Here is a 27,090-nt window from a genome sequence, read left to right as displayed (position 1 = left end):
ACGTAGAAGAGGATGGGAAATGTGGGGCACAGGCTGACAGGTGCCTAGTGCTTGGAGAGGAGTGGAAGATGCAGCTGGAGAGAACCGAAGGGCTGGCCCCATTTCCCTTTGACCATTTTCCCTTCCTCCCTAAACCATTGCTGCCACTGCCTCACGTGGTTAAGCTTAGATGTGGGATGGGAGGCGTTAAGAGTAGGGTGGTTAGCAGGGTCCAGTGTGGAGGGACAAGGCGCTACGGCTTCAAACAAAAAGCATCACACAGGGAGTGACCACGAGAGCAATAGCAGCGCTCAACTGTGGACACTGCCTTGTTTGAGCTGAGGCTTAGTTAATCATGGCTAAGCCACTTTAACCCGGAGAGCGTGTCTCCTTGCTGCTAGATAAGGACTATGTCCCAGGAGTTTTGTAAAGATAGATGAGATAATGGATGTCAAAGACGTTTGTCAACTACCAAATACTATTACATCAAAGTGTACCACGTGGAGTGATTCCCAAAGTAAGGTATCACTGGTCTGTCTTTACCACTACCTACCTGCCTCTTACATACTCAGATGGGGTGTCTGAGGGATGCCAGGCCTGAGCCGTTGGCTGTACACAGGCTGAGGTAACAACGTAGTGGCTACATCAAGAGCAGAGTCTCAGTCCCTGACCTGGCAAGCCCGGCCTGAAGTTAGACCCTTACCGGCCTACCGCCCTCTTCTTAGGGAAACTGCTGTCTGTGGAGACGTCCCGACTCTTGCTGTATCAGCTACCAGCCATCACTGTGCTGTCGGTCACTTAGCCCCTCGGTTATGCGAGACCAGCACCAGGGGGTAGGAATTGAGGTAAAGGCAGCATTCTGAAAGCGGCTTGGCCGCCGCTGTTTCTAGAGTTTTGCCTGAGTTGAATCTGTTCTGTTGAACAGGAGGGGAGCCTTGTCCCCCTGAAGGACAGAGGTCAAACCACTGAACAGGAGACCAGGAGGAAATAGGCCTCATGGTGTACGCCTGCAATTCTAGTTACTCGGGAGACAGGAGAATCACATGTTCAAAGTCAGCCTGGGTTGCAGAGTGATTTTAAAGTCGATGTATAAGATTAGTGAGTCTGACTCAACAAGTATGAGGGCTGAGGATAGTTTAGTGGAAAATCATTTGCCTAGCATGAGGAGGCCCGGGGGTCGACCCCAAGCACTGAAGTGGGGACAGCCAGGTCTTAAGACTCTGGGCTGACTCAAACCTCATGAGCGAGGGCAGTCTAAACAGCAAGTACTGGCCTGAGCCCTTGCTACCCTGACATAGAATGCAAACAGCAGTCCTGGAATTTGAAAGGCACCCCCACCCCTGCCACAGGACAGCCCACCCTGAGAGCCCAAAACCGAGGTCCCATCTCAAGGATCTTTTGGCTCACACAAAGGGTGGGACTCTGGCACTTTCTTGCCTAACTGGGCTGCACGGTTCCAGTACCAGAAGGCAAGGGAGTGATCAAAAAGCAGCTACCAAGTGGTGGGCACTGCAACAAGCCCCCCTGCCCCCATGATTGACAGTGGTTGTCTTTCACTTCCTGTGAGATTGGCAGTTGGGGCCCAGCTAGGTGTGGGACTCAGACAGCTCTGGTGTGGTTATTTGCACAGGCTCTTCTTGCCTCCCCTCCCCGCAACTGTTTCCATTCTCACCACGCAGTCACGTCCGGGCCGTGCACACAGGACAGCAGCTGGGGCTTTCCAAGGGACTTCTGAGAAAGCCAGTGAAAGCTTGGGTGCTGGCTCCACAGCCTGGGCACACTCTTGGGGAAACCTTGCTCCTTCCAGGAGGGAGGTTCCAGCCTGGCGGAGTTGCTCTGGCTATCTACCAAGCCCCTTTCTGACTGACACCCAGCTGAAGAACTCAATGCTGAGCTCTTATTTTAGATGGCCAGAAAACTCCTTCAACAGCTCAGTTAGAACTGAGGGTGATGACCTCAGAGCTTGACGGCACAGGTCTCAGTGGGTACCCGAGTGGATGTGCGCAGCCTGGTCACTACCAACTTCTTTCCATAGGCAGGGACAAGTGGAGCCAGGACACAGCCACACAGCTAGGGCAGAAGACTTTCTCACGTTTCCCACAAGTATTATGGAGCCTGGTTTCCAGATCGTGGTGCAGGTGCCTCTGCTAGCATGGCGGTACTCCCCCAACAGGGAGGTTCTGGGCATTACCCCAATTTTGACTAATTATAATATTTGAATAGCTAATAACTGGTGAGCAAATTTTACATATTACTCTTTATTATTATTTGACCTTTTTGAGACAGGGCCTCACTATGAAGACCAGACTGGTCTTGAGCTAACCCCAACCGCTTCCGGGTGTTGGGATTTCAGACATGTGCCACATCTGGCCCTTTTAGACTAGCTACATCATTTTATTTTTCATTTCCAGTCTTTAGAATCCAGGACAGGACGAACAGTTCACTCCCGTTTTACAGATGGAAACTGAAGAGAAACTAAAACAAGAATACAATGGTACACTTTTTATTATAAAAACTACCCATCTTGGTCAGTGTGACATTCATTACCCATGGGCTCCCTCCTAGGCCAGAGGAGAGCCTGCCTTTCATGCAAACACAAAAACACAGATCAAGACCCAATCGCCACTCAGGCTAGTAAGAGAAACGTGAAATGTGAGATTGGCAAAAGAGTGGGAAAAGGAGAGACAAAGGGAGGAAGAAAGAGGGGTAAAAACAGGGCAATGGGTAAGGGGACTAAGGTCATGGGATTCCTTCAAAGGAGACTGCTGCAGCAGGTCTAGAGGGACACTTGGCTTCCAGTCAGAGGGGTTACCTTCATCAGGACTGCAGATCCGACAATATGCCAGCTAGCACAGCAGAAAGGCTGTGCCCTGCAGCCTCAAACACAGGCCAGAGAGAGAAAGGCCTCAGAGTTCACAGGGCAAGTGAGCCCTCACTGTGAGAGACAGGAACACAGGCATGGTCACAGCTTTAAGTGTATCCCAAAAGTTCATTTTATTGGTATCTGACAAAGGCAGAGCCTTGGGCAGAGGTAGGAACCAGCCTCTTACTCTCCTCCATCAGTCTCTGAGACTCCACCCAGCAGACACTCCCACTTCACCAGGCCCCAGAGAAAGTGAAATGACTCAAGGGCCGGATGTGCTGCTTTCATGGGAGTCTGCTGATGCTGAGACAGAGGGCAGGGAGCATCTGGAGTTCCGCCTGTTTAGTTCCACGAAAACAAGTACGGGCCAGAAGAAGGGAGCAAGACACCGTGGGCTGCACCTAGCTAGGTCTTTATTGCTGTGTCTCTGGATTTGTAGGCCACTCCCCGACTTTTCAGCTCCCGAACAATTCCTATGACAGGAAAAGAAACAGTCCCATGAGAGAGTCACAGGGATAAAGCCATCCGACCTGCCTGCCACTGTGAACCGAGGATGCCCGATTATTACCTAAAATCCTGGCAAAGAGCTACCAGGGGACAACTAAAAGTAGGACTCACACAATCACCAAAAACAAAGGTTTGGCCGGGCGGTGGTGGCGCACGCCTTTAATCCCAGCACTTGGGAGGCAGAGGCAGGTGGATCTCTGTGTGTTTGAGGCCGGCTTTGTCTATGTAGTGAGTTCCAGGACAGGCTCTAAAACTACACAGAGAAAGTCCGTCTTGAACACCCCACCCCCAAAGAAACAAACAAACGAAACCCCCACAAAGGTATGAAGCCAAATGTCTGGGTGATATCAGTCAGGTTACTCCTGTTAAATCACATAAAAGACTAGCTTCTCCTGGGCCCGCACAGAAACACTGTTGCAATTGTTATTACCTTGGGGTAGGCGACCAGTGACTGACACAGCATATACACCTGGCTTAAAGTTACCTGAGGAAGAAAGCAGATTACAATGGGAATGAGTTAAGATTGGAGACCAATGGAGAATTAAGCCAAAAATGGAAGAGGGGTGGAGGGGTGTATGTGTGCCCACACACATATGGAGGTGGGAAGACAACTTTTGAAGTCAGCTCTCTCCTTCCATGTGGATCCCCAGGATCAGACTTAGGTTGTCCTGGCATTGCTGAGCCATCTTGCCAGCCTCAAGACTCAGCTTTCCCACCCAGAACAGCACAGGCTGCGGACTTGTGGCACCCCCGCAGACCCTCAGGCACACTTCCAGCACTGCAGAGGCCAGGATGAGAACACTTACTGACTCGCTGCCACTTGGAGACCCAGCTGTCTTCTGGGCTCATCATTGCGATGATCCTAGAGAGGGAAATTCAATCAGCCTGAGCCTGCCTGAAGAGCGGGCACTGAGCAAGCCATAGCCCAGGAGAGCAGTCTGAGGAGAAAGTCATCACCAGAGAGCTGGGACAGTTCTAGTGCTGAGAAGGAGCTGACTTAGGAGGGAGTCACAGCCATCTTTCAGTAGTGTCCCAGGTCAGCCAGCGAGAAGATCTTTACACGCAGATGACCAGTACTGACTATGACCAGCCCAATCACTAGGGGCTGGGGCCTGCTGCAAAGGACTCAAAACAATGGATCGTTTTACTAGAAATGAACGAGACTTGACCAAGCCCATTCTCTAACGAGCTGTGCAGTCTGAAATACATGGAGACATTTCACGGACCTTCACCAATGGGACTCGGAGGCTGAGATAGGGCCTACAAAGTTCCTAGTGCAGAGACTGACAGAGCAGACAAGGACCACTTCTTATTCCAACAACCCTCTGGCAGGTGGCTGCTTCCACGTGCTGGCAGTGAACAGAAAAGTGGCTGAAGGGCTAGGAAGGCACTATGTGAGCAGGCAGGCACTATGGAGTCACAGAGATTATTTGTGTTCCTCACCCAGTAGTTCCGTAGTCTGAACTGTCAGGTCTGTTCTAGGAACTGACATGCGTTGACTGCCTCCCCAAGGCCATTTTGCTTCCCAGGCAACAATGCTTTTGCTCATGGTTTGAGTGGAACTGATCTCACTTCCAGGAGTGGCAAGAAGGGCAGGAACAGCCAGACGGCTCTGCAGGCGGACCCAGGACAGGCATGCACAAAGGCTTTCCTCCCGCCATCAGTGCTCTCTGCCCTCACAACGTACCCTCTTCCAGTCAACAACCTATTACCCAAATGACTGAACCTAAAGACAATGCCCATACTTCTCCAAACATGCCCGGATGTTCCTACCCTCTGCCTCTGCTTCAGTCATACTCCTTTTATTTGAAATGTTCTTTCTACCTCATCTCAACTACCTACAATCCTATAGTTCTAGTTAGGCTTGAGCAGGCAAGCCTGCAATCCCAGCTACTCTGGAGGCGGAGGCAGGAAGATTTCAAGTCCAAGGTCTGTTTGCCCAACTTAAAATGATGCTGTTTCAAAAATAAAAAGTCAAGAAAAGGGCTGCAGATATTCTCTCTCTCTCTCTCTCTGAGGTAGAACATTAGCTTGGCATTTGCAAAGGCCCTATGTTCAATCTTCAATAATATACATGAAATAATAAACAAAAATGAAAAAAAGAATCTTATAGTTCTCTCAGATAAACATCTACCTCCCCCGACTTCTGACTAAAATAATGTAGTTCTCCTCTGACTTTCTTATTCTCTAAAACTTAATATGCAATGGAATATACAACTCAATAGTAACAAAACAAACCAGATTTAAAAAGTGGGAAAAACAGAATTGGGGATATACTTCAGTCAGCAGAGTGCTAACTTTGCACGTCCTAATCTGGCTTCCAGTGGGTGTGGTAGTGCACACCTTTAATTCTAGCACTCAGGAGGCAGAGGCGGGAGGATCAGGAGTCACCCTCTATTACACACCAAACTTGAAGTTACTTTGGGCTGCATGAGACCCTGCCTCAAAACAGGGTGGCAGGGGAGGGACTTTTTTAAAATTTCTTTTCTTCTCTGTTCTTCCCTTCCCTTCCTTCCTTCTTCCCTTCTTTCTTTCTTTTTTTAAAGCTCAGGGTGGCCTCAAACTCTTGATCCTCCTGCCTCTACTTCTCAAATGCTGGGACTACAGTAGCACACCATCACGGCCAAAGGATATGAAGGGACTATAAACATGTAAGACAAGTGACACTGGGCTTGGCATGCAGCTCAGGGACAGAGAGCTTGCTTAGGGCATGTAAGATGTGGAGTTCAATCTCTAGCGTTGAAGAAAAGAACTTTTAAAAAAAATTTATATTTATTTATTATGTATATAATATTCTATCTGCAGGCCAGAAGAGGGTACCAGACCTCATTACAGATGGCTGTGAGCCATCATGTGGTTGCTGGGAATTGAACTCAGGACCTTTGGAAAAGCAGACAATGCTCTTAACCACTGAGCCATTTCTCCAGCCCCAGAAAAAAACTTTTTAAAATGGCTTTAGCAATAATAAAAGACCAATGTTATTAATTACTAGGGAAATATAAATCAAACCCACAAGATATTTCCTACCTATCTATTATGGTGGTAATTACAGATATAGCCTGTAGTCATGAGGATGAGTCTTTTTTGTTGTTGTTGTTTTTGTTTATTAAAGATTTTTTTAAGAGGATGAGTCTTAAACCTTAAAAAAAAAACAACCATCGAAAGCCAGGCAAGACACACACCTTTAATCCCAGCACTTGGGAGACAGAGGCAGGCAGATTTCTGTAAGTTTGAGGCCAGCCTGGTCTACAGAACAAGTTCCAGGACAGTCAGGGAGACAAAGAAACTCTGTCTCAAAAATAAAAACAAAAACTAACAACCAACTAAACAAACAAAAAACACAAGAACAAAAACCCAGAAAGTAACAGGCAGTGGTGAGGAGGAAAGAAATTGGAACCTTCAAGTTTTTTGTTTCCTCAAACAACTAAATAGTTGTTACATTGTGATATAACAATTCTACTGATAATATAAAACCAAAAGCTCCAAACCAGGGACTTAAGCAAGCATGTGTAGATCATTTTCAGAGCTGCTTTCTTCATACTGGCCAAAAGGTAAGAAATCACAGCAACAACAGATAACAACTTTACAATCTGTATCATACACATACATGTAATAAAAACAGCCAACTTAAAAAAAAAAGAAACTTTTGGGAGACAGAGAATAGCCCAGTGATTAGGAATACATACTGTTCATGAATAGGACCCATGTATAGTTCCCAGCACCCACACAGGGCAGCTCACAAGGATCTGAGGACTTTGGCCTTCTTGGGCGCCTGCATTTATGTGCGCACACCCACACACATACATGTAATTCAAAAAGAAAAATAAATCTTTAAAACAATTTTTTAAAAGGTTAAATTGGTAAGAACTCAAAGTGTGCCTCTTATATCTCATTGTGTAACTCAACATCTTTCAAAGCAACTAGCATAGACCTTTACCTATAGATGGGAGCAACTCCTTTTAGACTTTGTAATTTCAGACAGGGTCTCATGATGCAATAAAGGGCTAGGACTGAAGGCAGCATCAACACACCCAGCTTCTTCCTGAAGCATCAATCTTGAATGGCTAATGAAGAAGCCATAATGCGTATTTGCAAGCACAGGAACCGAAGGTTCCAAACCGACATCTTTTTTGTCCAATCTTTTATTTTTCCCTAAAAGAAATCAGGCCCACCTTCATAGAACTTTAACAAATACTAGGTCTAAGCCCAGTTTAGATGTAAATCTTTAAATGGCCTAGGGTCCAGAAGAAATCTAGCAATGCTGACGCCTTGGGGAAGAAGAGCGAGCCATTCACACTTCTCTCATTTCCCTTTGTCCCGGCTGGACCACGTCATCAAAATATAGTCCTCTTACAGGCCTCTTTGAGATGATCAAGTTTGTTGTGTTTTGTTATTATTTTTCTAGTTAGCTTACTGGGGGAGTGCCCTCCCTCTCTCTCACAGATGCATGCATGTGTCAGGGTGTATGTGCTGAGGTCAGAAAACAATCCTAGGAACTCAGTTCTCTCCTGCCACCTTGTGGGATCCAGGACTGAAGTTAAGGTTACCAGGCCTCCCTGCCACCAGGCATCTTCACCTGCCGTGCCATCATGCTGGTCTTATTTGAGACAGGGTCACACAGTCCAGGCTGCCCTCAAACACACATAATTAAGGCATGCCCTCAACTCCTGATTCTCTGGCTTCTCCCCCTCAGAGGACGAGATTATAGATGCAAGCCACTGTACTCACTGAGATGATGTCTGAGGGCAGTTTATTGCAACCACCTTCTCTCCTTCATTTTTAAAACGGATCTTCGTGCATGTGTTTTTGCGGAAGCAACAGAAATTAAACAGAGGTCTTTGTATATGGTAATCAAGCTGTACTGCCGTATTATCCTTCCAACCCTTCAGCATCAAGGAGCCACCACCCCCTACATCCTGTGCCAGGCAGAGTTGTACAAGATAAACACAGTGTAACCATCACTGAGCTGACAAGAGTAGGGGAGCTTTGTTAAACAAATACAGAAAAAGGACACGTCATTTTGGGGGGTGTCATTTTTTCTTTGAGACAGGGTTTCTCTCTAGCTTTAGAGCCTGTCCTAGAACTAGCTCTAGTAGACTATGCTGGCCTTGAACTCAGAGATCCGCCCGCCTCTGTCTCCCAAGTGCTGGGATTAAAGGTGTGCATCACCACTGCCCAGCCAGGACACATGACTTTATATTTTCTCCTAGCCACTGTTTGAAACAGTAAAGACAAGATGAAACGAATTCCAGTATTTAATCAAATAAATCCAAAACATTATTTCAACATTTAGCTAATCTTAAAAAATTAAGATAATTAGGCATCCCTTTTTCTTCAAGCAGAATCTCTGTTCTCTGGTGTATCTCTGACACTTAAACATATTTTAATTTGAACGAACCACTTCTCAAGTACTCAGCAGCTACTGGCCCAGATGCACAGAGTTAGTGGGTCTCAAAAGAACTGTTGAGACAGCTAGTCTTATGACCTCAACGATCTGCTCCGTATTTACTTCTTGGGCCACAAGTCAACAGGATGCAGAGGTGAAAAAGGGACCACGGCGGGGCTTACCCATCGAATGAGGAGCTGGTACAGTCATACACCATCTCTCTGTTGCCCTTCATTTGCAGGTACGCTTCGCAATTGTCACAGCCGTCATATTCAAACTGGTCTATGGTCTGGAAAGGAAAAAAAGGCAGGATGAACACGAACAAGGTCTTCTGTTTGTTTGCTTTTCGAGACAGATTTCTCTGTAGCTTTGGAGCCTGTCCTGGAACTAGCTCTTGTAGACCAGACTGACCTCAAACTCACAGAGATCCGCCTGCCTCTGCTTCCCGAGTGCTGGAATTAAAGACGTGCGCCACCACTGCCTGGCACAAGATCTTAATATCTTGATGAAGAAAACCTCTTGGTTCTACGTAGTCCAACACCTACTGGTCTGCAAACTATTCCTAAATTCCACCCTCACACGCCTTTCTTCTCTCATCGTCCCTAATTCGGCTTACATACTTTTCCTAGTCTCCTTGGGGTCAGGTATCCCCTCCAACTCTCTCAGCTGCTTTGGCTCCTAGTCTTTCCAGTCCAACACAGTAATCCACCGAACCGCCGGCTGGGGAGCCAAGCGTATGCTGAAAGGCGGGTACGACCACCCGTGCCCTCAGCAGGCACGAACGCCCTGCTCACGTTCCCCCGACGTAAACAACGGCTCCCTTAGGCTTCCCCCTCCCCTGGTGATCTCCCGGGCTCTCAGACCTTTTCCTTTTCTGTCTGTGGCCCCATTTCACCCTCTTTCTCCCATTCTGCCTCCCCAGTCGTCCCTACAATCAGGTCCCCGACCGACACCTTGACTAAGGAGCACAGCAAACAAGCCCGCAGATGCCGCAGGTCCTTCGGCACCGTCTCCAGGGCCATCCTCACCGACGCGACAGTACAGCCGCAGGAAGTAAACAGACCACTACCCAGAATGCCTGCCACTTCCTTCACGTAACTTCCTCTTCCGGTGCAGCCGATCGCGGCCCCCCCCCCCCGAGGAGATGGTTTCTCCCGTAGAGGCCGTGGGCGGGGCAGCCGGCCGCCACCTGGGCCGCGCGCGTCACCTGGACTCGCGTGAGCGAGCGGAAGACGGTGCACTGGGGGCGGGACTGTGGGGTGCGGTCAGCGCCTGCGCAGGAGGTGTGGCGCGGAGCGGCTTGCTGAACTGAGCACTGTAACGCGGGCCTTTTGATGTAGACGCCTGGCGGCAGGCGCCGATTTTCTCAGGCTCGCTAACGAGAGCCTAGATTGTTTTGTCTGCTTGTTTTAATTTATTTATTGCACAGTAATTTCTGAGCTGGTGACCTTGAACTTTTGATCTCCCTGCCTTCTCTTTCGGAGAGCTGGGATCGTGGGCGCGTGCCACAGCGCCCGGGTGTTTTACTTTTTCGAAACCAGGCTCATCTGGTAGTCCCTGCCCTCGCGTCTCAGCCTCCCAAATGCTCAGGATCCAAGCTTGCGGCTTCGCGCTAGGTTGTTTTAAAACACGACGCAGGGAGTCCTTGCCTTTCTGGGTCGTCTGCAGAGAAGAAAACAAACCTGACACGGCCCCACCCCTTCTTGAAACTGCAAGAGCGTGATAGGGTTGCGTTTGCGGTCCACAGAAATGCTAGCCCCAGCCGCGCAGACGGGTCGGGGGAACGCATATCAATTCCTCCTAAAAAACCTCTCTCGCTTGCGCGTCCCGGCTGAGAATTTACGCTTTGTAAAACCCTTGGCACATTGAGAACCTCTGTAGATTAGGTATCTCACTTCTCATAAACTCCCCCACCTCAGCCGCCATTGAACAGTGTAGGACGCAAAAGTCCTTGCCTTCTGAACAGGGCACCCAGACACCCAGTATCTTGAGCAAATCATACAGAAGAAGAACGAGGTTTGGTGCAGTGTAAACAGAGCAAACCCCCCTCCAGACCCTAGGGAATCTGTGGAGGGCACGATACCTGAGCCGTTTGAAAGGACCCCCACAAGAGTTCATACAGAAAAGGTATCAGTTCTCTTGGCGTGTGGACGAAGTGTAGTCATTGTGTTTGTCTGAATTGGAGCGCTGGGATATAAATAGTCGCAATGCCTGCTGTTCTGGCTTTCCAGCCCTTGTAATTAAAACTGAACTACAGAAAGACTGATTCTTGGCTGTCCAAAGCTGTGTTCGTTCAGACGGGGTCTGTAACAGGGTTTTGATGCTTTCTAGCAGTGGGAAATAGCTTTCCAGTTTGGAATACATTTTCACTGCACTATCTCATGTAAGCCTTGTATCAACTCCGAAGGAGGATCATTTTATTGATGGAAAAAGCTAGACAACCCTGCTGGGGAGCTGGCTCAGGACCCAGCACATAAAAGCTGGGCATGATGGTAGGCACTATAATCACAGCACTGGGGGGCAGAGACGGGCAGATCTCAGGGGCTTCAGGGCCAGCCAGTCTAGTCAAAACAAAGGTCCAGGTGCAGTGAGAGACCCTTTCTGTTGTTTTCTCCAGAGACAGGGTCTATTATGTAGCTCTGGCTGTCCTGGAACTTGATAGGGAGATCAGGCTGACCTCAAACTCACACCTGAATACACATGTGTATACACACATACACTACATACACACATACTAAGGCAGCATATTTGGTTTGGTTAAGGTCAAAAAGCAAGTCACCAAAGCATCAGAGTAAGCAATAGTACAATACAGATAAATAACTGATTTGCGATAGGACCCAGGCATGCTCTCTCTGATCTTATGAAGCCATGTTTAGGGGATCTAAAACCAACCTTTCCTTACGAGCTTTTGATATCACAAGTAACATATAAAGCCAGACATAATAACATTGCATGCCTATAATCCCAGTAATTGGGGGGGGAGGGCAAGCAGGAGGATCAGGAGTTCAAGGCTAGTCTCAGCTGCAAAGTTAAGTTGAGTGAGGCTGGGCCTCAAAAATTCAACAAAAGTTAAGAGAGAAGATGAAATTGTTATACTGAGTGGAAAATTATAATGAAACAAAACCACAAAGCCAGATCATATTTATGGATAAATATATTAGCAAATAAATACATTTCTCAACATAGTGCCTGATTCAAGCATCTTTCTGTCTGGTTCAGATATAAATACCTATGTGGGTGCCTGGGTGCCAGTCTCCTCACTGACTCTGAGGAGAGAAGGTTCCCAAGGAGGATCCCATGCCCATTTTGCCCCCACATTCACATTCCAGGCAAGGATAACGCCTGAGGGGCTAACAATGGTCAGGATGCCCTGGGATGAAGAGCTACAGGAGGCCCCTCAGCCCTTGTCCACTTGGTGCTCTGATTCCACGTGTCCACCTTCTGTTGGGCTGTATGGCTTGCACTGGGAAGGTGGGCCTCTGGGCCCGCAAACCCACGGGGCCATATGCTATTCCCCATCTTTGAGAATCTCTCCGAGAGGAATTCTGTCCTTGCTCAGCTGCGGTTTTGCTTTCCCTGCCTTCATCTCATCCTCTCCCTCTTCCCAGGTGGTCAGTTTCCTTTCTGCAGAGACAGGAGAGCTTCCAGGAGGAGTTGTTCTCTCTCTTCCTGCTCTCTACCTCAGAGGAACTAGAGTTGCTGGAGTGACGTGGAGTTTGATAATCAAAAGATTCATCCTAGGTTTGTCAAAAGTCTCCACCTCTGGGACTGAACTCTACACCCTGGCTCCTGAAGCCTGCAACTTAAGATCAGTTTAAGAACAGGGAAGGAGACTACTCCTCCCTGGGCACCAAGGCAACAGGCACTGGCTAGAGAAGGTGCAGAGACCTCCCTAAGGACAGGGGCTCACCTAATCACCTTGTTCATTTGTGAAGACGGGAATGATCAAGCTGAAGTCGCCCCCGAGAAGCCTTGACAGGAGGTGAGAGGCAGCCATGCCCTCAGCCGAACCCATCGGCTTGTGTGAACCAGAGGCCTGGGGCAAAGGAGACCCAGCAGGAGACCCAGCTGGGCTGGGGAAAGAGCAGCACCTTGAGGACACCTAGACATTCACCCTAGCTTCCTGTCAAAAACTCAGCCTTTAGAGAGACCCACCCCACAACCGCATCGTGGCTGGCGGTCTGGCTGGACGCAGGACCTTCTGCACAGTAGCTGTGTTCTGTAGTCAAGCCTGGGAGCTAGTGGCAGGGAGCAGCACCTCCGCCACCCACCATCACCACTCTTCTTCCAGTGGTCCCAGGAAGTGCGGCAAAAAGAGAGGCTTGCTGAGGCCCTGGCTTCTCCCAGGAGCAGAACCCTGTGCCGGGTAGAACCCTGAGTCGTCTGGAGCACACCCGTGGTGGGAGCTATGTCTGGTCATCTCACTTCACACCGCCTGTTCACAGAGCTCCTCAAGCTCCTCCTCCGAGCCTGCATGGGAAGAGAGGGGAGAAAAGAGGTCACGGAGGGTCCAGCTAGTCTCCTGCTTCTCCCACCTGTGGAGACTGGCTGGGGAGGGACCGCAGAGACGGAGAAGTGGGAATATATCTGGAAAGGTATATAAAGCTGAGAGGGGCCCTTTGGGAAAAGGGAGTAAAAAAAAAAAACAAACCTAGAGAAATACTTGCAGCAACCCTGTATGACCAGTATTTACTATTCATTCATTCACTCAATAAATATTTATTTAGTATTCACTTTGAAGTTGGCTTGCTACCATTTGCTGAACAGGATCTCCAAAAGAATAAGCTAGGAGAGGAAGCATGCATGCACATGGGTATTACGGCAGTGGCACAGACCGAGGGTCATGAGAGGTGCATCATGGGAGGGGAGAGAGCACATCCAGGCACAGCAGTGAGGAAAGACTTTTTGACTGAAGATTCGCGAGCTGGAGTTACAGGAATGGCAAGAATTGGGTTTGTAGGGACAGGGAAGTCAGCGGGATATCCTGGGCAGCAGGAACTAGAACTAGTGTTTACCCAACGTGACTGAAGCAGAGGGCAGAGGAAGGGACGGGAAATGGAGCTAGCTGGCCCTGAAGGCCATCTTAGGTTAGATTTTTCCTTCTTGCGGACGTAACAGAGCATTTGATTCTAGACAGTTTGTGGAAAGGCTGGTGAGCCTGGCAGTAGCAGGGAGGGAGCAGAAGGAGTAGCTGTGGGGTACAACTGTATGGTACCAGGCGTGCAGCCCTCTGGCCTTCATGGCCCTGTCAGAGGGAAGCTCCTGCTTTGACCATCAGGCTGTGCCCCACAAGGGGAGGGGCTGTTAGTAGTGGACCTGAGAAGGTGACAGCTAAGCACAGGAAAAAGAGGGGGCTCTGACTCCGGAGCAAAAGGGGGACTGAGCTGGCAGCACTCAAAGCAGAGACGACAGAGCCCAAAGGGAACCTCCAAACACCTAGCCCATGCTCACGCCACACGACTGTGGACACATCCAGCCCACACACTGCTTGCATGCATGCCTCCCCATGGACCTGAGCAAGCTCCGCATCCTCAGAAGCCTGCCCAGAACCTACCACATAGCAAGTATGGAATCAGGAGGAAATGAATAAATGAGTGACCATAGCTCCCAAGCCCTGCCTGTAGGAGTCCGGGCCTTGTATTTCAGGACCTCTGGGGTCCTCTTTTGAGGGAGAAGGGTTCTTCTAGAAGTGGCTATAGGCAAAGAAGTGTACCATTCATACACTGTCTCTTAAAGGTGGGAGGGAGTGGGAGGTAAGAGCCTTGGAAAGGGAGGATGGTTTGGGCAAATAAATGCTCAAATGCTTTTGGCTTAGAGCCAAGGATTTACATCGCTGCTGTTGGCTGAGACACAGAAATGCCATGGGTTCCCATGAAGTTGTGGTTGGCCTTACTAACAAGAGTGCTCGGAAGAGAAGGCTGCTCGGGAAGCTGGGAACCCCCTGTGATTTCTGCGCTTTAGATAAGTTACAGCCCTCGGCTTTCAGCAACCCGGTGGCTGTTTTCATCTGCCCTGCAACATCCAGGTGTAGGCCCCTCCCCCCAGAACACCTGCTTCCCCGAAAACTCACCAGGCTGGGCTGGTAGCACCTGGCAGTGTGGATAAGGGCATGATCTGCCCTCTGGCATGTCAGAGCTCCACTCGGAATGTCCCTCTCCAGGAGAGCATGGTCCCAGAGGCTGGCGGGGGGGCAGGTACAACCACACAGGCTGCGACCGCGAGTAACAGGGGCCTGGGGCTTCATACAGCAGCCTCTTGTCCAGGCCTGGAGGTCTGAAGATCAATGGATGAGCCTCTGGGGGCCAAGGGTATGCTAGGCTGGGGCTGTAACGGGGGAAAACCTGGCAAGCTGGGTGCACAGTCAAGTCCTGGGGCCGAGAGGTTGGCAAGGGTTCTGAGAGGCCACCCCGCCGTTTTCTCTGTGGGTGTCGGACAGGGAGGCTGGATTTCTGCAAGTTCAAAAGACTGTTGGGGTTGGAATTGGGGTTGGGGCTGGCAGCTTCTGCTAGGCCAGGAGCTGGCTCTGTAAGAGACCTGGGCCGGTGTGTGTTGGGGAGCAGTGAAGAAGCTGCCGGGTTGGGCGTGGTCAACTTCGGGTCCAAGATAGATGGCTCCGGTTGGAGCGGAGTCTGAGAAGCAGTGGGCCTGGGCTGAGGGACATTTTCTGGGCCAGGCTTCCTGCCATGCCACTGGAACCGCTTTTTGTAGTGGTGGTGGCCGTGGCGGTGATAGTGGATGTGGCTGGAAACCCGCGTCTCCCCAGTGGGCACCACTGACTCCAGGGAACGGGGTCGAGAAGTCACCCTAGGTTGTGTTCCTTTCCCTCGGAGATCCCCTTCGGGACTGCAGTACACCAGGGGGTCAAAGTCACTGCTCAGGGAGCTGTGGAAGGTCGAACTGCTGCCATGGATGCCCTGCAGGCTGATGTCTGTGCAGTTGACCACTGAGTCACTGGAAGAGCCATGACAGGGCCCTGAGCTGGAGTCACTGGCCGGCCCATCTGCCAAGTAGCCGCTGCGTTCTGTACAGTAGCTTTCTCCAGACCCGCTGCTATCATGAGGCCTGGCCCGACGCAGGGCCGCTGGGCAAGCTGTGGGGTGCTGAGGGGTACACCGGAGGCGCCTCAGCCCCCAGCCCTGCGCGTAGGGGTGCTGAGGTACGGCCAGGTGCTGCTGTTCTTCTGGGGCCCGGTGATGTGAAGCCCTGGGGAGGCGTTGATGCCGAGAGCCCATTCTTGACTCCTGGGAGGGCAGGAAGGGCCTAGGTCTTGGGGGGCCGGCCCCTGAATTCCTGGAAGGTCCCAACAGGTAGGCAGAGGGGAGATGATAGTGGGCATGGCCAGGATGCTGGCGAATGAGGTGGAGTCTCCTGCCTGGTTCCTGGTAAGATGGAGAGGCTCCCAGGCCCTGGGAAAATGAATCACCTTCTGAAAAAAAGAACAAAGAAGACACACATTTGATTTCACAGACACAGACTTCATTCAGAGAATGAACGCAGAGGGGCTACCCTGTCTGATCCTGCATCACCTCTGAACTCAGTTTGGGAAACCAAGAACATCTAATCTAAAATTTGCCTGTGACTGGACTTAACTCCTCCTTTTTGTCAGGACTGTCAATCCCTGCTCCTCAGGTCAGCCATCCGGGCTCTTTCACCCAGGGCCGCCAATAGCTCACACTGTCTTTTTGGATGAATTAGCACAAGGTTCTTTTCTCTCAAGATATTGATTTCACATCTTTTTTATTTTTTTTTAGAAAATTGCTATATCAATTTTATTAGACTAGGACCCTTTATTGCCAGAACATTAGAATAATGAATTTGAAAATAACCCAAATTTAGAATCAACAATACTGTCAGAAAAACGTGCTCTTTGAGCAAGCGAAGATGGCTTCCATATGGACAACCCTCCCCAGAAGACAAGGGGCTCTTGAGCAGTGTGCAGCTGAAGCCACCATGGTGGCAGCTGCTTCTCCTTAGTCTCACAGTAGAACGTCTTTCCCAGAGGGCAGCTATGTTCTAGATCCATCTGTGGGCACAAGGGGTGTGCTTGGTCCACCTCCTACCTACGATGTTGAACATGCAGAGGGGGCAAGTCCGATGCTGGTGTAGCCAGGGGTCCACGCAGGTACGATGGAACTCATGGAGGCAGGAAATGACCCGGAGCTCCTGAAGCAAACGAGAGTGTCGCAACCAGAGGTTACAAGGATCTCCCTGACTCACCTACTTGCAAAAGAGCAGGAGAGTAATGGAGGTGTGGGCTTTGGTAGCTGGTGGATTTGCGTTAAGATGCACGACTTTGGGCAAGTCTCCCTCTCTGTTTTAGGTTTTACTTTTTTTGAGATAGTCTCACAGCTCTGTGAGATAGTCCTTGAACTCTTGAGCCTCCTTTACCTGTCAGCCAATGCTGGATTAGAGTCACGCACCACAATGCTTGGCTCATATTTCTTAACAGTTTCTGCTGTCAGTAAGGATAAGAACCCAATCCTCCCCACCCTCCTTTGCCATGGGGCTAACGAGAGATAACGTGTTTAAAGTGCCACTGTCGCCTGACAGGAGGCTCCCTCTCCGCAATACCGATGCTTTTTCTCAGAAGCCAACAAAATGACCACATTTAGGTGCAACACATAGGACCCAGGTGTAGGTAGGACCCCCGCCCCAGCTACCACCTCCATCTCCAGCCTGGCCCACCTCACCTGCCCCTCTGAGAACTCTTCCAGGCAGATGGCACACATAGGGGCCGAGCTGCAGCTACTCCCTGAGTCTGGCCACTCGGCTCGCACCCGCCTACAGCTGGCTTGGTACCTCCTGGTGGCCAGCTGGCTGATGGCCCAGGCTGTCCGTTGCTGAAGAGGGTCCTGGGAAGAGGAATAGAGTTCAATCTGGAGCAAGGGCTCTGCTTCTCTGTTCTCTGGGCCTCAGTTTGGGCTCGGTTCCATCGCCCATGCGGTCACACAGTCGAAGGGCCGATCCCTTCCAAGCTCCTGCATAGCTGCAACCTTCCATCCCACCGCCTTGCAATATTCCATTATGCTTGTCTTCCTTTGATTACTTATGAGAGACACTTTAAAAAATCATTCTTCTTCTAGTCTCTGTGTATGGGCATTTTGTCTGCATGCATGCTTGTGCACCATGTGTGTGCCTAGTGCCCACGGAGACCAGAGAGGGTATTGGATCCCCTGGAACTGGAGTTACAGACAGTAACGCCCATGCTCACCCACTTCTGGTCAATGCTATTCTGTCATTTTCTCGATGCAGACTCCCCTGGACTGGTGTAGAAATGGTTAACCCTGTCTCCCTGCCTGCTGGCTCCTCTTCGCTACCTCACTACTCTCTGTAGCCAGCACATGTTGCCATCCAAAAGATTGTACATTTTACTTCTTTTATTGCCTGCTTCCTCCCACTAGAATGAGAGCTTCTTAAGAGCGAAGGGCTGGTGCTGGAGAGATGGTTCAGTGGATAAGAGCATTGGCTGCTCTTCCAGAGGTCCTGAGTTCAATTCCCAACAACCACATGGTGGCTCACAGCCATCTATAATGAGATCTGGTGCCCTCTTCTGGCATGTATGCAGAACACTGTATACATAATAAATAAATCTTAAAAAAAATAAAGTGAAGGGTTTTATGTCATTTTTACTCACAGTGCTGTTTCCAGCACCTGAAACTGATATATATATTACTCAGTATATGTGATGAATGGGTGGGTGGATGGATGGATGCAAGATATGCCCCCCTCATATCGGGCAGCCCACGCCGCTCACCGGTCTGCTACGGTGGGGACGACACCTTATGCGCAGCACTGAAGCCAGGACGATCACAAAGATGGTGCCCACCACAGTCAGGAGGATCCACACGTCGTAATCTGGCTGAGGATGTGGGGAGGAGCAGAGAGGAGAAAGGGTCATCCTCCAGAAAGAGCCAGGTCAAGGTGCGAGGGAACACTGGAGTAGAGATGGTGCTGGAGGGTCCCCTGGGCCTCCCACCTGAGGGATGAAGGATGGAACTGGAAGGACCAGGTGCTCTCTCTGCCTTGGGGCTGCAGGAGAGGGGGCTGGAGCTGCAGCAGTGAGACCCCTTATCCCGGAAACCCATGTGTTTCCAGCCAGAGGCCGAAAGGATCTCTTTGTACAGTGGGAGCTACTTGCTGGAGAGTGGCAGGGAGGGGAGAGGCACCTGCCAGGGGTCAGAGCCTGGGCTCTGCAGGCAGGCAGGCTTCTGTGCTTTATGCCATAAAACCACAGAGCTGCAAACAGACTCAACAGACCCAATCTGTTCACCCTGCAGACGAGGCTCAGAGCGCGGGAAAAATTCCCAGAGACACATGGCTAAAGAGTGACGCGGTCTAAGGTTTCCAGGGAGGAGGCACAAGGCTGCTCAGATGCAAGACAGATGTAAGGCGGAGGCCTGGGGTGCTTACCCACGCTGGGGGCTCCTTCAGCTCAATCCTCACATGGGCCTTCCGGTTCTTGTACACAAACTCCATCAGCTTCTCGGCATCCTTACCCCAGATCAGCACCACTGGCCAAGTCAGTCCCAGCGGCTGCTGCAGCTGCAGAGAACAGAGTTCCACAAGGGTTCTTGTGACTTCTGCTTCCCCCAGGAACCATACCTCCTCCATCCAGTCCCTTCCTGGACCACCCGCATGTCCCTAGGCACCTGCTCAGCCGCTGATCGATCTTCGGTGATGTCAAAGAGCACCGCGCTAGCTCCACGCTCGCCAGCCATTCGGGCCTGCCGAGACACAGAAGAGGGTTGTCACGGCCAGTCATGGCTCTCAACACACGCATCTCTGCACCCTGTACACGCACATGTACACAGTGTGCGAGGAGTCGAGGAGCCTGGGAACCCTGGCTGACCCAGCCCACTGCCTTCAAAGAACAACAGTCGGTCTTCCATTTCGAAACGGAACACCCACCCAGGTTTAGTGGGTGCCGGTAAACCAGCTTTGGCTCTAGGGTAAGATAAGCCCCTGCTCAGGGATCAAGCAGTGTGAGAACAAAGGTCAGGGAGTGACCAGTGGCTGGAGGGGGCGGGGGGGGGGGGATAGAGAGGGAATGGGGAAACAGAGAAAGACCCAGCCCTGTCTATCCAGAGGTGGCTGTGGAATGTTGCCCATCAGGAGTGAGACCAAGTGCTGAGAGCCTGGGACACTGCTCTGACCCAAAGCATCCATAACAGATTCCCCCACCTCAGTGGTCACCCAGGGGCGATCTCTCCCCGCCACTCTCTAGCTTGCCAAGCTCTCTGGTTCCAGATCAGGGCCGTAAGGAGGCCTTGCCCAGTTCTTGATCCCTTCGTCCTCTCCCTTAGGAAGGCTGGATTGGACAGGGACTGAAAGGGCTGCTCCCACAGGACACAACTGTGTATATACACATATATATTCTCCAAGGGCTCCAAGAGTGTGTCTGGGGCAGTACAATCTAGCCAGCCACGCAGCAGCGCAGCAGCGCAGATAACAACCGAAGAGGGGACAAGAGGAGGGAATCTGGGGCCTGCGTGGGGTGAGAGGAGAAGATAAGCACGCAACAGCCACAACTAACCGACAAGGCGGACACTGGGAAGGTGCTGTCCCCAGCCGGGAACCGGACCACCAGACCAGAGGCACGGTAGCCTGCCACCTCAGGTGCCATCTCCCACCCATGGACCCTGCTGAATCCCAGGGGCCTTCTTGCAGGCAGTGAAGGAGTTAACCCTTCTCCAAGTCACAGTGGCAGGAAGAGGAGCCCCTACTAGGACTTACTCACAGTCCCAGAGCTTTGATCTGTGCTCCCTTCCCAGGGAGAGCCTGTCGGAGCAGGTCCCCTGCCAGGCAGGCTGGGAGCAGCTTGTTCTATGCTCTCTGCTCCCGACTCCCCAGGCAGTGGCAGGGGCTAGTGGGCCCCTCAGAACCAGCTACATGCAGGCAGGGGACAGGGAGAGGGCACTGAGACACTTAAGGGGGGGGTGGTATTTTGGTTAGGATAACTTTCCTTTCTTCTCTCTCGCTCCAGGGAGCTGGGCTGGTCCTGAGGAAATTCATGGACTCTACAATGAATGGACTGGGGAAGAAATTGAGAAACTGCAGCTTCTACTGTCCTCTTAACCACTTCCTCCCAGAAAGCCCAGCCAGTTCCAAACAAGTCTTCAGGGTCCTCCAATTTTGGGCTTTCAATAAGTGTTGACAGGGAGTCAACAATTCCAGCATTTACAACGAGACAGAGGCCGACAGATCTCTGAGCTCAGCCCAGCCAGAGTGAGTTATAGGACAGCCAGGGCTATGCAGAAAAACACTGTCTCAAAACAAATAACAACAACAAAAAGAAGTGTTGGAAAAGGAACCCCATAGGGGATCCTGCTGGTGATCTAACAGTCCAGGGATGGGCCAGGAGTGGGTTGGGAAATTCAGTAGTCACAGAAAGATTCCCATACCCCAGGTTCTGGGCTCAGTGTGGCCCAGAAGAGTATGGGGGCTCCCTTCTTTGGAGATTTTCTTACTTCTTCATCCAGCTCTCTTTGAAGAATTGGGTAGGAAGAGTAGAAAGCAATTACTGTGAGGTTCAAACACCCGAGCCCATTACAGCCCATAATTACAAAGTTGTAAAAGTGATCAAAGAGCCCAGAGCCTTTGCCAACAGGAGAATATAAACAGGACTTTCTGGCAGTGGAGTCCTGTGTCCGGAGTTCTAGAGACAGAAAGCAAGATTTGGGGATGGACGGCAGTCCAGCCTGGGGCTCTCTGAACCCCCTGTCAACTTGCACCCAAGAGTAGGAGTTACCTATGGAGTAGCTCTTTGAGGAGTGGACTCTGGAAAACGGTGAGGATGGGCAAGAAAGACAGCACAGTCCTCTCTGGATGGTCCAGGGCAGGCCAGATCTTGGGCCAGCAGGAAAACTGCACCAGGAGCCAACTCAGAGCATGCAAGGAGGGAGCTGGAATCCTGTCTTTCGGTCCATGAGTCGGCTCAGATTTCCCTCTACATACCCAGTGACCATTTCTGTCCATCACCTGCTCATCCATAATACAACAGTATCCACTATGCCCACTAATCCAGGAAGCTCCGGACTCTCTGTGCACACAACACTAGAATGCTCGGGCTGGGGAGATGGCTCAGCGGTTAAGAGCAATGGCTGCTCTTCCTGAGGTCCTGAGTTCAATTTTCAGCACCCACATGGTGGCTCATAATCATCTCTAATGGGACCTGATGCCCTCTTCTGGCATGCAGGTGGACATGCAGAGCAGTCATACATAAAATATAAATAAAATTTAAAGAAAATAATGGTTTAAAAAAAACTAGACTGCTCGTAACAATATTCTAGAGCATACATGAAAGGAACAGACAATGCCATCCCCTCTACTCTCTGGTCCCCAATCTGACACACTAAACACACAAATGTGGAGCAGCTCCCTCTGGGGGCGGGCTGAGGGAAAAGCACTTTAGTCCCCCTGCCCCCACCCATCACCCTCCCTCCAAGAAACACAGACTTAGCAGAACATTTGTTGAAGTCCACTTGGCCAAAGACCCCCACCTGCTGGGAGGAGTTCTAGAGGGAGGGATTTCCGTCCCCACAGGGCTGGGTCAGGCTGGAAAGAGTCAGTAGGATGAGCCACACTAGGCTGCACTTGGGAGCGACGGGAGAAGGAAGGAGAAGGCGGGAGAAGGAAGGAGAAGGAAGGAGAAGGCAGGAGAAGGAAGGAAAAGGCGGTAGAAGGAAGGAGAAGGAAGGCGTGCGCTTCTTACTGAAATCTGCCCTGCCCAGAGGGCCGAGGTGGGGATCCCAGCTCTGCTCACACCAGGAGCTGTGAGACTTTGTGGGAAACTTCTCAGCACTTCTGTTTGTTTTTCTGTAATCTGGGGCAATAACAGACCCCGCTCATAGAGCTACTATGTGAACTACATTAATTAATCCACGTAAAGTACTTAGGTTTGTTTGTGACTGGCACATGGTGCTATTATATCAACTATTATATGTGGCTTGCATACATGAGTTCATTTATTCCTTAGAATTCCCTAAGACGGCAAGGAAACCAAGACTCAGAGGGCCTGAACTGGTCCATGGACACCAACTGATAAACAGTGAAGACTCTTCGTCATCATCCTGGACTTCGGCCCCCAGAGCGCCTTCTCTTTCCGTTTTGATCTGTCTTCCTCAAGGCAAGGTCTCATTACGTTGCCCAGGCTGGCTCCAAACTCAGTACCCTACTCTCTCAGTATTCCTGTATGATTACAGGTATATGTCACCATTTCCAGCTTGAGAGGGCCTTCCCTTAGCCGCTGGCTTGGTGGCCATCTTGGTACCCAGCGGCTTGCCTATCTAATTCCTTCTCTTAGGCAAAAGGCCTCTGTGCTTGTCCAGGTATGACTTGGGGCTGATAAAGAGGCAGACACCACTCCAGGTGACTGGGTAGGGACAGAAAAAGAACAGAAAAGTCCAAAAGAATCACGGTGAGGGTTTCAGAGAAGACCAAGTGAGATAAGTAGTTAAAAAAAAAATAAATCAAAAGCAGCCTTTGTGAACTGTAGAGCACATGCGGAAGACTGCTCAGTGTGGGACACACACTTGGCGTGTGCAAGGCTCTGAGTAAGACTGTTCAGTGTGGGACACACTTGATGTGTGCAAGGCTCTGAGTAAGACTGCTCAGTGTGGGACACACTTGACGTGTGCAAGGCTCTGAGTAAGACTGCTCAGTGTGGGACACACACTTGGCGTGTGCAAGGCTCTGAGTAAGACTGTTCAGTGTGGGACACACTTGGCGTGTGCAAGGCTCTGAGTAAGACTATTCAGTGTGGGACACACACTTAGTGTGTGCAAGGCTCTGGGTAAGACTGCTCAGTGTGGGACACACACTTAGCGTGTGCAAGGCTCTGGGTAAGACTGCTCAGTGTGGGACACACACTTGGCGTGTGCAAGGCTCTAAGTAAGACTGCTCAGTGTGGGACACACACTTGGTGTGTGCAAGGCTCTGGGTAAGACTTTCAGTGTGGGACACACACTTGGCGTGTGCAAGGCTCTGGGTAAGACTGCTCAGTGTGGGACACACACTTAGCGTGTGCAAGGCTCTAGGTAAGACTGCTCAGTGTGGGACACACACTTGGCGTGTGCAAAGCTCTGGGTAAGACTGCTCAGTGTAGGACACACACTTAGCGTGTGCAAGGCTCTGGGTAAGCCCGTGTGGAATAGTTGGCCAGGTTAGATGATGGGACCCAACTGGCATGCTTGGGAAAAGGGCAATTCTCTTAGCAATGATTGAGAAGCCAGGTGTGGGGGGTTCGTCCTGACTGTCAATTTAACTGAGCTGAGAAGCACCTAAGAGATTAGCAAAGGGTACCCTGGGTGTGTCTGTGAAGATGTTTCCAGAAAGCTTAATTAAAGGGGAAGACGCACCATCCCAAAGACTGAGGCTACAGATGGAAGGGAAGGGAGAAAAGGAGAGAGTACACTAGCACAGCGTGTGTGTGTGTGTGTGTGGATGTGTGTGTGAGTGTGTGGATGTGTGTGTGGATGTGTGTGTGAATGTGTGTGCGTGTGTGTGCGCGTGTGTGTGGATGCGTGTGTGCGTGTGTGGATGTGTGTGTGTGAGTGTGCGTGTGTGGATGTGTGTGTGAATGTGTGTGCGTGTGTGTGTGTGGATGTGTGTGTGTGTGTGTGTAACGTGTTCCTGCAGAGGTCAAGGAGAAAGCCTCCTGCATAGAAGCACTCTTACAGTGGCCCACGTGTAGATAGTGTAGTCACAGACTGTGTTAAAAGAACTGCAGGAAGCTGGGTGTGGTGCAGACCTGTGACCGTCTTCAGCCAGTCTAGGTTATGAGGACCTAAGGACCTATGCAGGTCTGTGAGTATCTTCTGCCTTAATATTATTTTAAGCTTTTATTTGCTTTATATTTTGGAGACAGGGTTTCTCTGTGTAGCCTGGCAGTCCTGGAACTCTTCCTGTAGACCAGGCTGGCCTCGAACTCAGAGGTCCCCCTGGCTCTGCCTCCCAAGTGCTGGGATTAAAGGCATGTGCCACCACTGCCTGGTTTATTTCCAGTTTTTAAATGTGGCAACTAATTTACATTTTAGTGGGAGGTATTTTGTTTCATTGTTTCAGCTTTTGTTTTGTTTTAATTTTGAAAGTGGGTCTCATATAGTCCATGCTGGCCTCACACTCACCGTGTGAGTGAAGTGACTATGAATTTCTAATCATCTTGCCTTTATCCTGGAGGGCCGGAATTATAAGCATGTACCACCAAGCCTGACTTTATGAAATGTCAGAGAACAAAGCCAGGGCCTGTGCAATCCTTGCCAGCTGAGCCATACCCCCAGCCCTAATTTACATATGACCCTTGGGTAAGCCAAAGTCATCTCGCAGGCCTAAAGTTAACAAAGCTCGCAGGAAGTGTGTACACATCAGTCACAGGAAGTGTGTACACATAGTGGGGAGAGCAATAACTTCCACGCGGCTGTTTTGTTTTCCTTTTTTGAGCCAGAGTTTTGCTATACAGTGCTGGCTGAGCTCGTGTTTACTCTACAGCCCGAGCCGGCCTCAAGAACACGATCCCAGCTCGGCCTCCTGAGTGCTGGGACCTCAGGCATGAGCCACCAAGTTTGGCTCTTTTGCTGTTCTTGTGAAAGTGCTCAGCAGATGTTTCTAAAGTGTGAAAAACAAAACCTTCAAGTGACACCCCACCCTGTACTGCCCACCTGATCTGCTCATGGGCTGAGGAAGGGAAAGCCCTCAGAATTTCTAAGAAATGGAGTGGGGTGAAATTCAAAATCCTGGGACTGGTTGATAGAAAAACAAAAGTGTAGATTTCTACGGCTCTTGAATGGGTTGAGAGCTAAGGGAACTTGAGGAATCAGACTTAGCAATTTTTGTTGTTGTTGTTGTTTTTTGAGACAGAGTTTCTCTGTGTAACAGCTCTGGCTGTCCTGGAACTCACTCTGTAGACCAGGTTGGCCTTGAACTCACAGAGATCCGCCTGCCTCAGCCTCCCAAGTGCTGGAATTAAAGGTGTGTGCTACCACTGCCCAGCCAGGTTTAGCATTCCTAAAAAAAAATGTTATTTTATGTGTATGTGTATGGATGTTTTGCCTGAATGTGTGTCTGTGTGCCACCTTTCCCCTGGAACCCATGGAGGCCAGAAAAGGGCATCAGATCCCTTGGAACTGTGGTACAGATGGTTGTGAGCCACCAAGTGGTGCTGGGAAGAGCAGCCAGAGTTCTTAGCCACTGAGCCATCTCTCCAGCCTCCAGGGTTTATGGTTCTAAGAGACAAGGGGACAAGAAAGCACAGAGCCCCACAGCTCAGTGCTGGGTGCAGCTGAGGACATGTGGTCTGAGGACGGGTGATGTGAGACTCTACCTTACTGGCCAGTGACAGGCAGGGCCGAGGAGCCCTTCGAGGGCTCTCCAGCTTGACGATGCTGATGAATCCAGGCTCCAGGTTGTCGTCGTCACTGGCGTTGCACAGGTACAGTGGGTGGGACTGCAGAGAGACAATGACCTGGGTTAGAGGGGCTCTGGGAAGCAGGTGTGAGGCCTGGGTTAGAGCAGGTATGAGCTATGGCCAAGAACCAAGTACATCCACATTATTCTAGGCAGGCTCCAGGTTGGCCTCTTTTAAAAAGATGTTTAAAAATAATGTGTGTGTGTGTGCATGCGTGCACGTGTGCATATGTGGATGTGAGCACATGCTCCATGGTGTGCATGTGGGGGTAGAGGAAAAGTTCCAGGGATTGCTTTTCTCCTTCCACCATGGGGTCTAGCTCAGGTTGCCAGGCTTGCACTGCATGAACTTTTACCCGCTGAGCCATCTTGCTGGCCCTGAGTAGGTCTCTTGCTACTAGAAAAGAGTAGACCTTCCCAGGGCATGGTGGCTGATGCCTGTAACTCCGGAACTCAGAAGGCAGAGGCAGGGGGTTTGCCAGAAGCATGAGGTCAGCCTGGGTTACACAAAGAGTTTCAGGCCACTGTATCTCAAGAAAAGTGAGTCTTATTACTGGAGAGTTTCATATTAAACTAGTAATCATTCTTTGTGACTTCAAAGGTGCTGAGGGTACAGGGGGTGGGGGTTGGGGGATGAGAAGGAGCATCGCAGACAGGACCTAAATGAAGACCTTGCTGTGGAGCAGCTGCAGGACCCGCAAGCCATACTTTTCTAAATGGACCAATCCAGATGGCTCCTCTCCTGACCACAGTGTCTCCTGATCCTTCTACTTGCTCGCAAACCTCCAGGTTCTGAGAGTGCTCCTGTAAACTCCAGACTCAGAGAGTGCTCCTGTAAGCTCCAGGCTCAGAGTGTGCTCCTGTAAGCTCCAGGCTCAGAGTGTGCTCCTGTAAGCTCCAGGCTCAGAGTGTGCTCCTGTAAGCTCCAGGCTCAGGGAGTGCTCCTGTAAGCTCC

General features: G+C 50.5%; 2 protein-coding genes across 2 annotated transcripts; both read right to left on the bottom strand.

Annotated features, from left to right (window-relative positions):
• Nucleotides 1–2,452: 2,452 nt before the first annotated feature.
• On the bottom strand, nt 2,453–9,812 carry Supt4h1 (SPT4 homolog, DSIF elongation factor subunit). Its single transcript, XM_057776672.1, has 5 exons — nt 9,689–9,812; nt 8,918–9,024; nt 4,156–4,211; nt 3,780–3,833; nt 2,453–3,315 (listed from the first exon to the last, which is right to left on the bottom strand). The coding sequence occupies exons 1-5, from the start codon at nt 9,755–9,757 to the stop codon at nt 3,248–3,250; spliced, it is 354 nt and encodes a 117-aa protein (XP_057632655.1). The 5' UTR covers nt 9,758–9,812; the 3' UTR covers nt 2,453–3,247.
• A 2,132-nt stretch (nt 9,813–11,944) lies between these two features.
• Rnf43 (ring finger protein 43) lies at nt 11,945–26,169 on the bottom strand. Its single transcript, XM_057775330.1, has 8 exons — nt 26,053–26,169; nt 19,385–19,459; nt 19,146–19,277; nt 18,490–18,594; nt 17,426–17,587; nt 16,796–16,898; nt 14,806–16,161; nt 11,945–13,205 (listed from the first exon to the last, which is right to left on the bottom strand). Exons 2-8 carry the CDS (start codon nt 19,451–19,453, stop codon nt 13,162–13,164), a joined length of 1,971 nt encoding a protein of 656 aa, XP_057631313.1. The 5' UTR covers nt 19,454–19,459; nt 26,053–26,169; the 3' UTR covers nt 11,945–13,161.
• Nucleotides 26,170–27,090: the final 921 nt, after the last annotated feature.

This window comes from Chionomys nivalis, chromosome 7 (genome assembly GCF_950005125.1).
Source record: "Chionomys nivalis chromosome 7, mChiNiv1.1, whole genome shotgun sequence".
Lineage (NCBI taxonomy): Eukaryota > Metazoa > Chordata > Mammalia > Rodentia > Cricetidae > Chionomys > Chionomys nivalis.
Note: the sequence above shows the minus strand (reverse complement) of the source record. Positions and strands in the feature narration are given on the sequence as shown.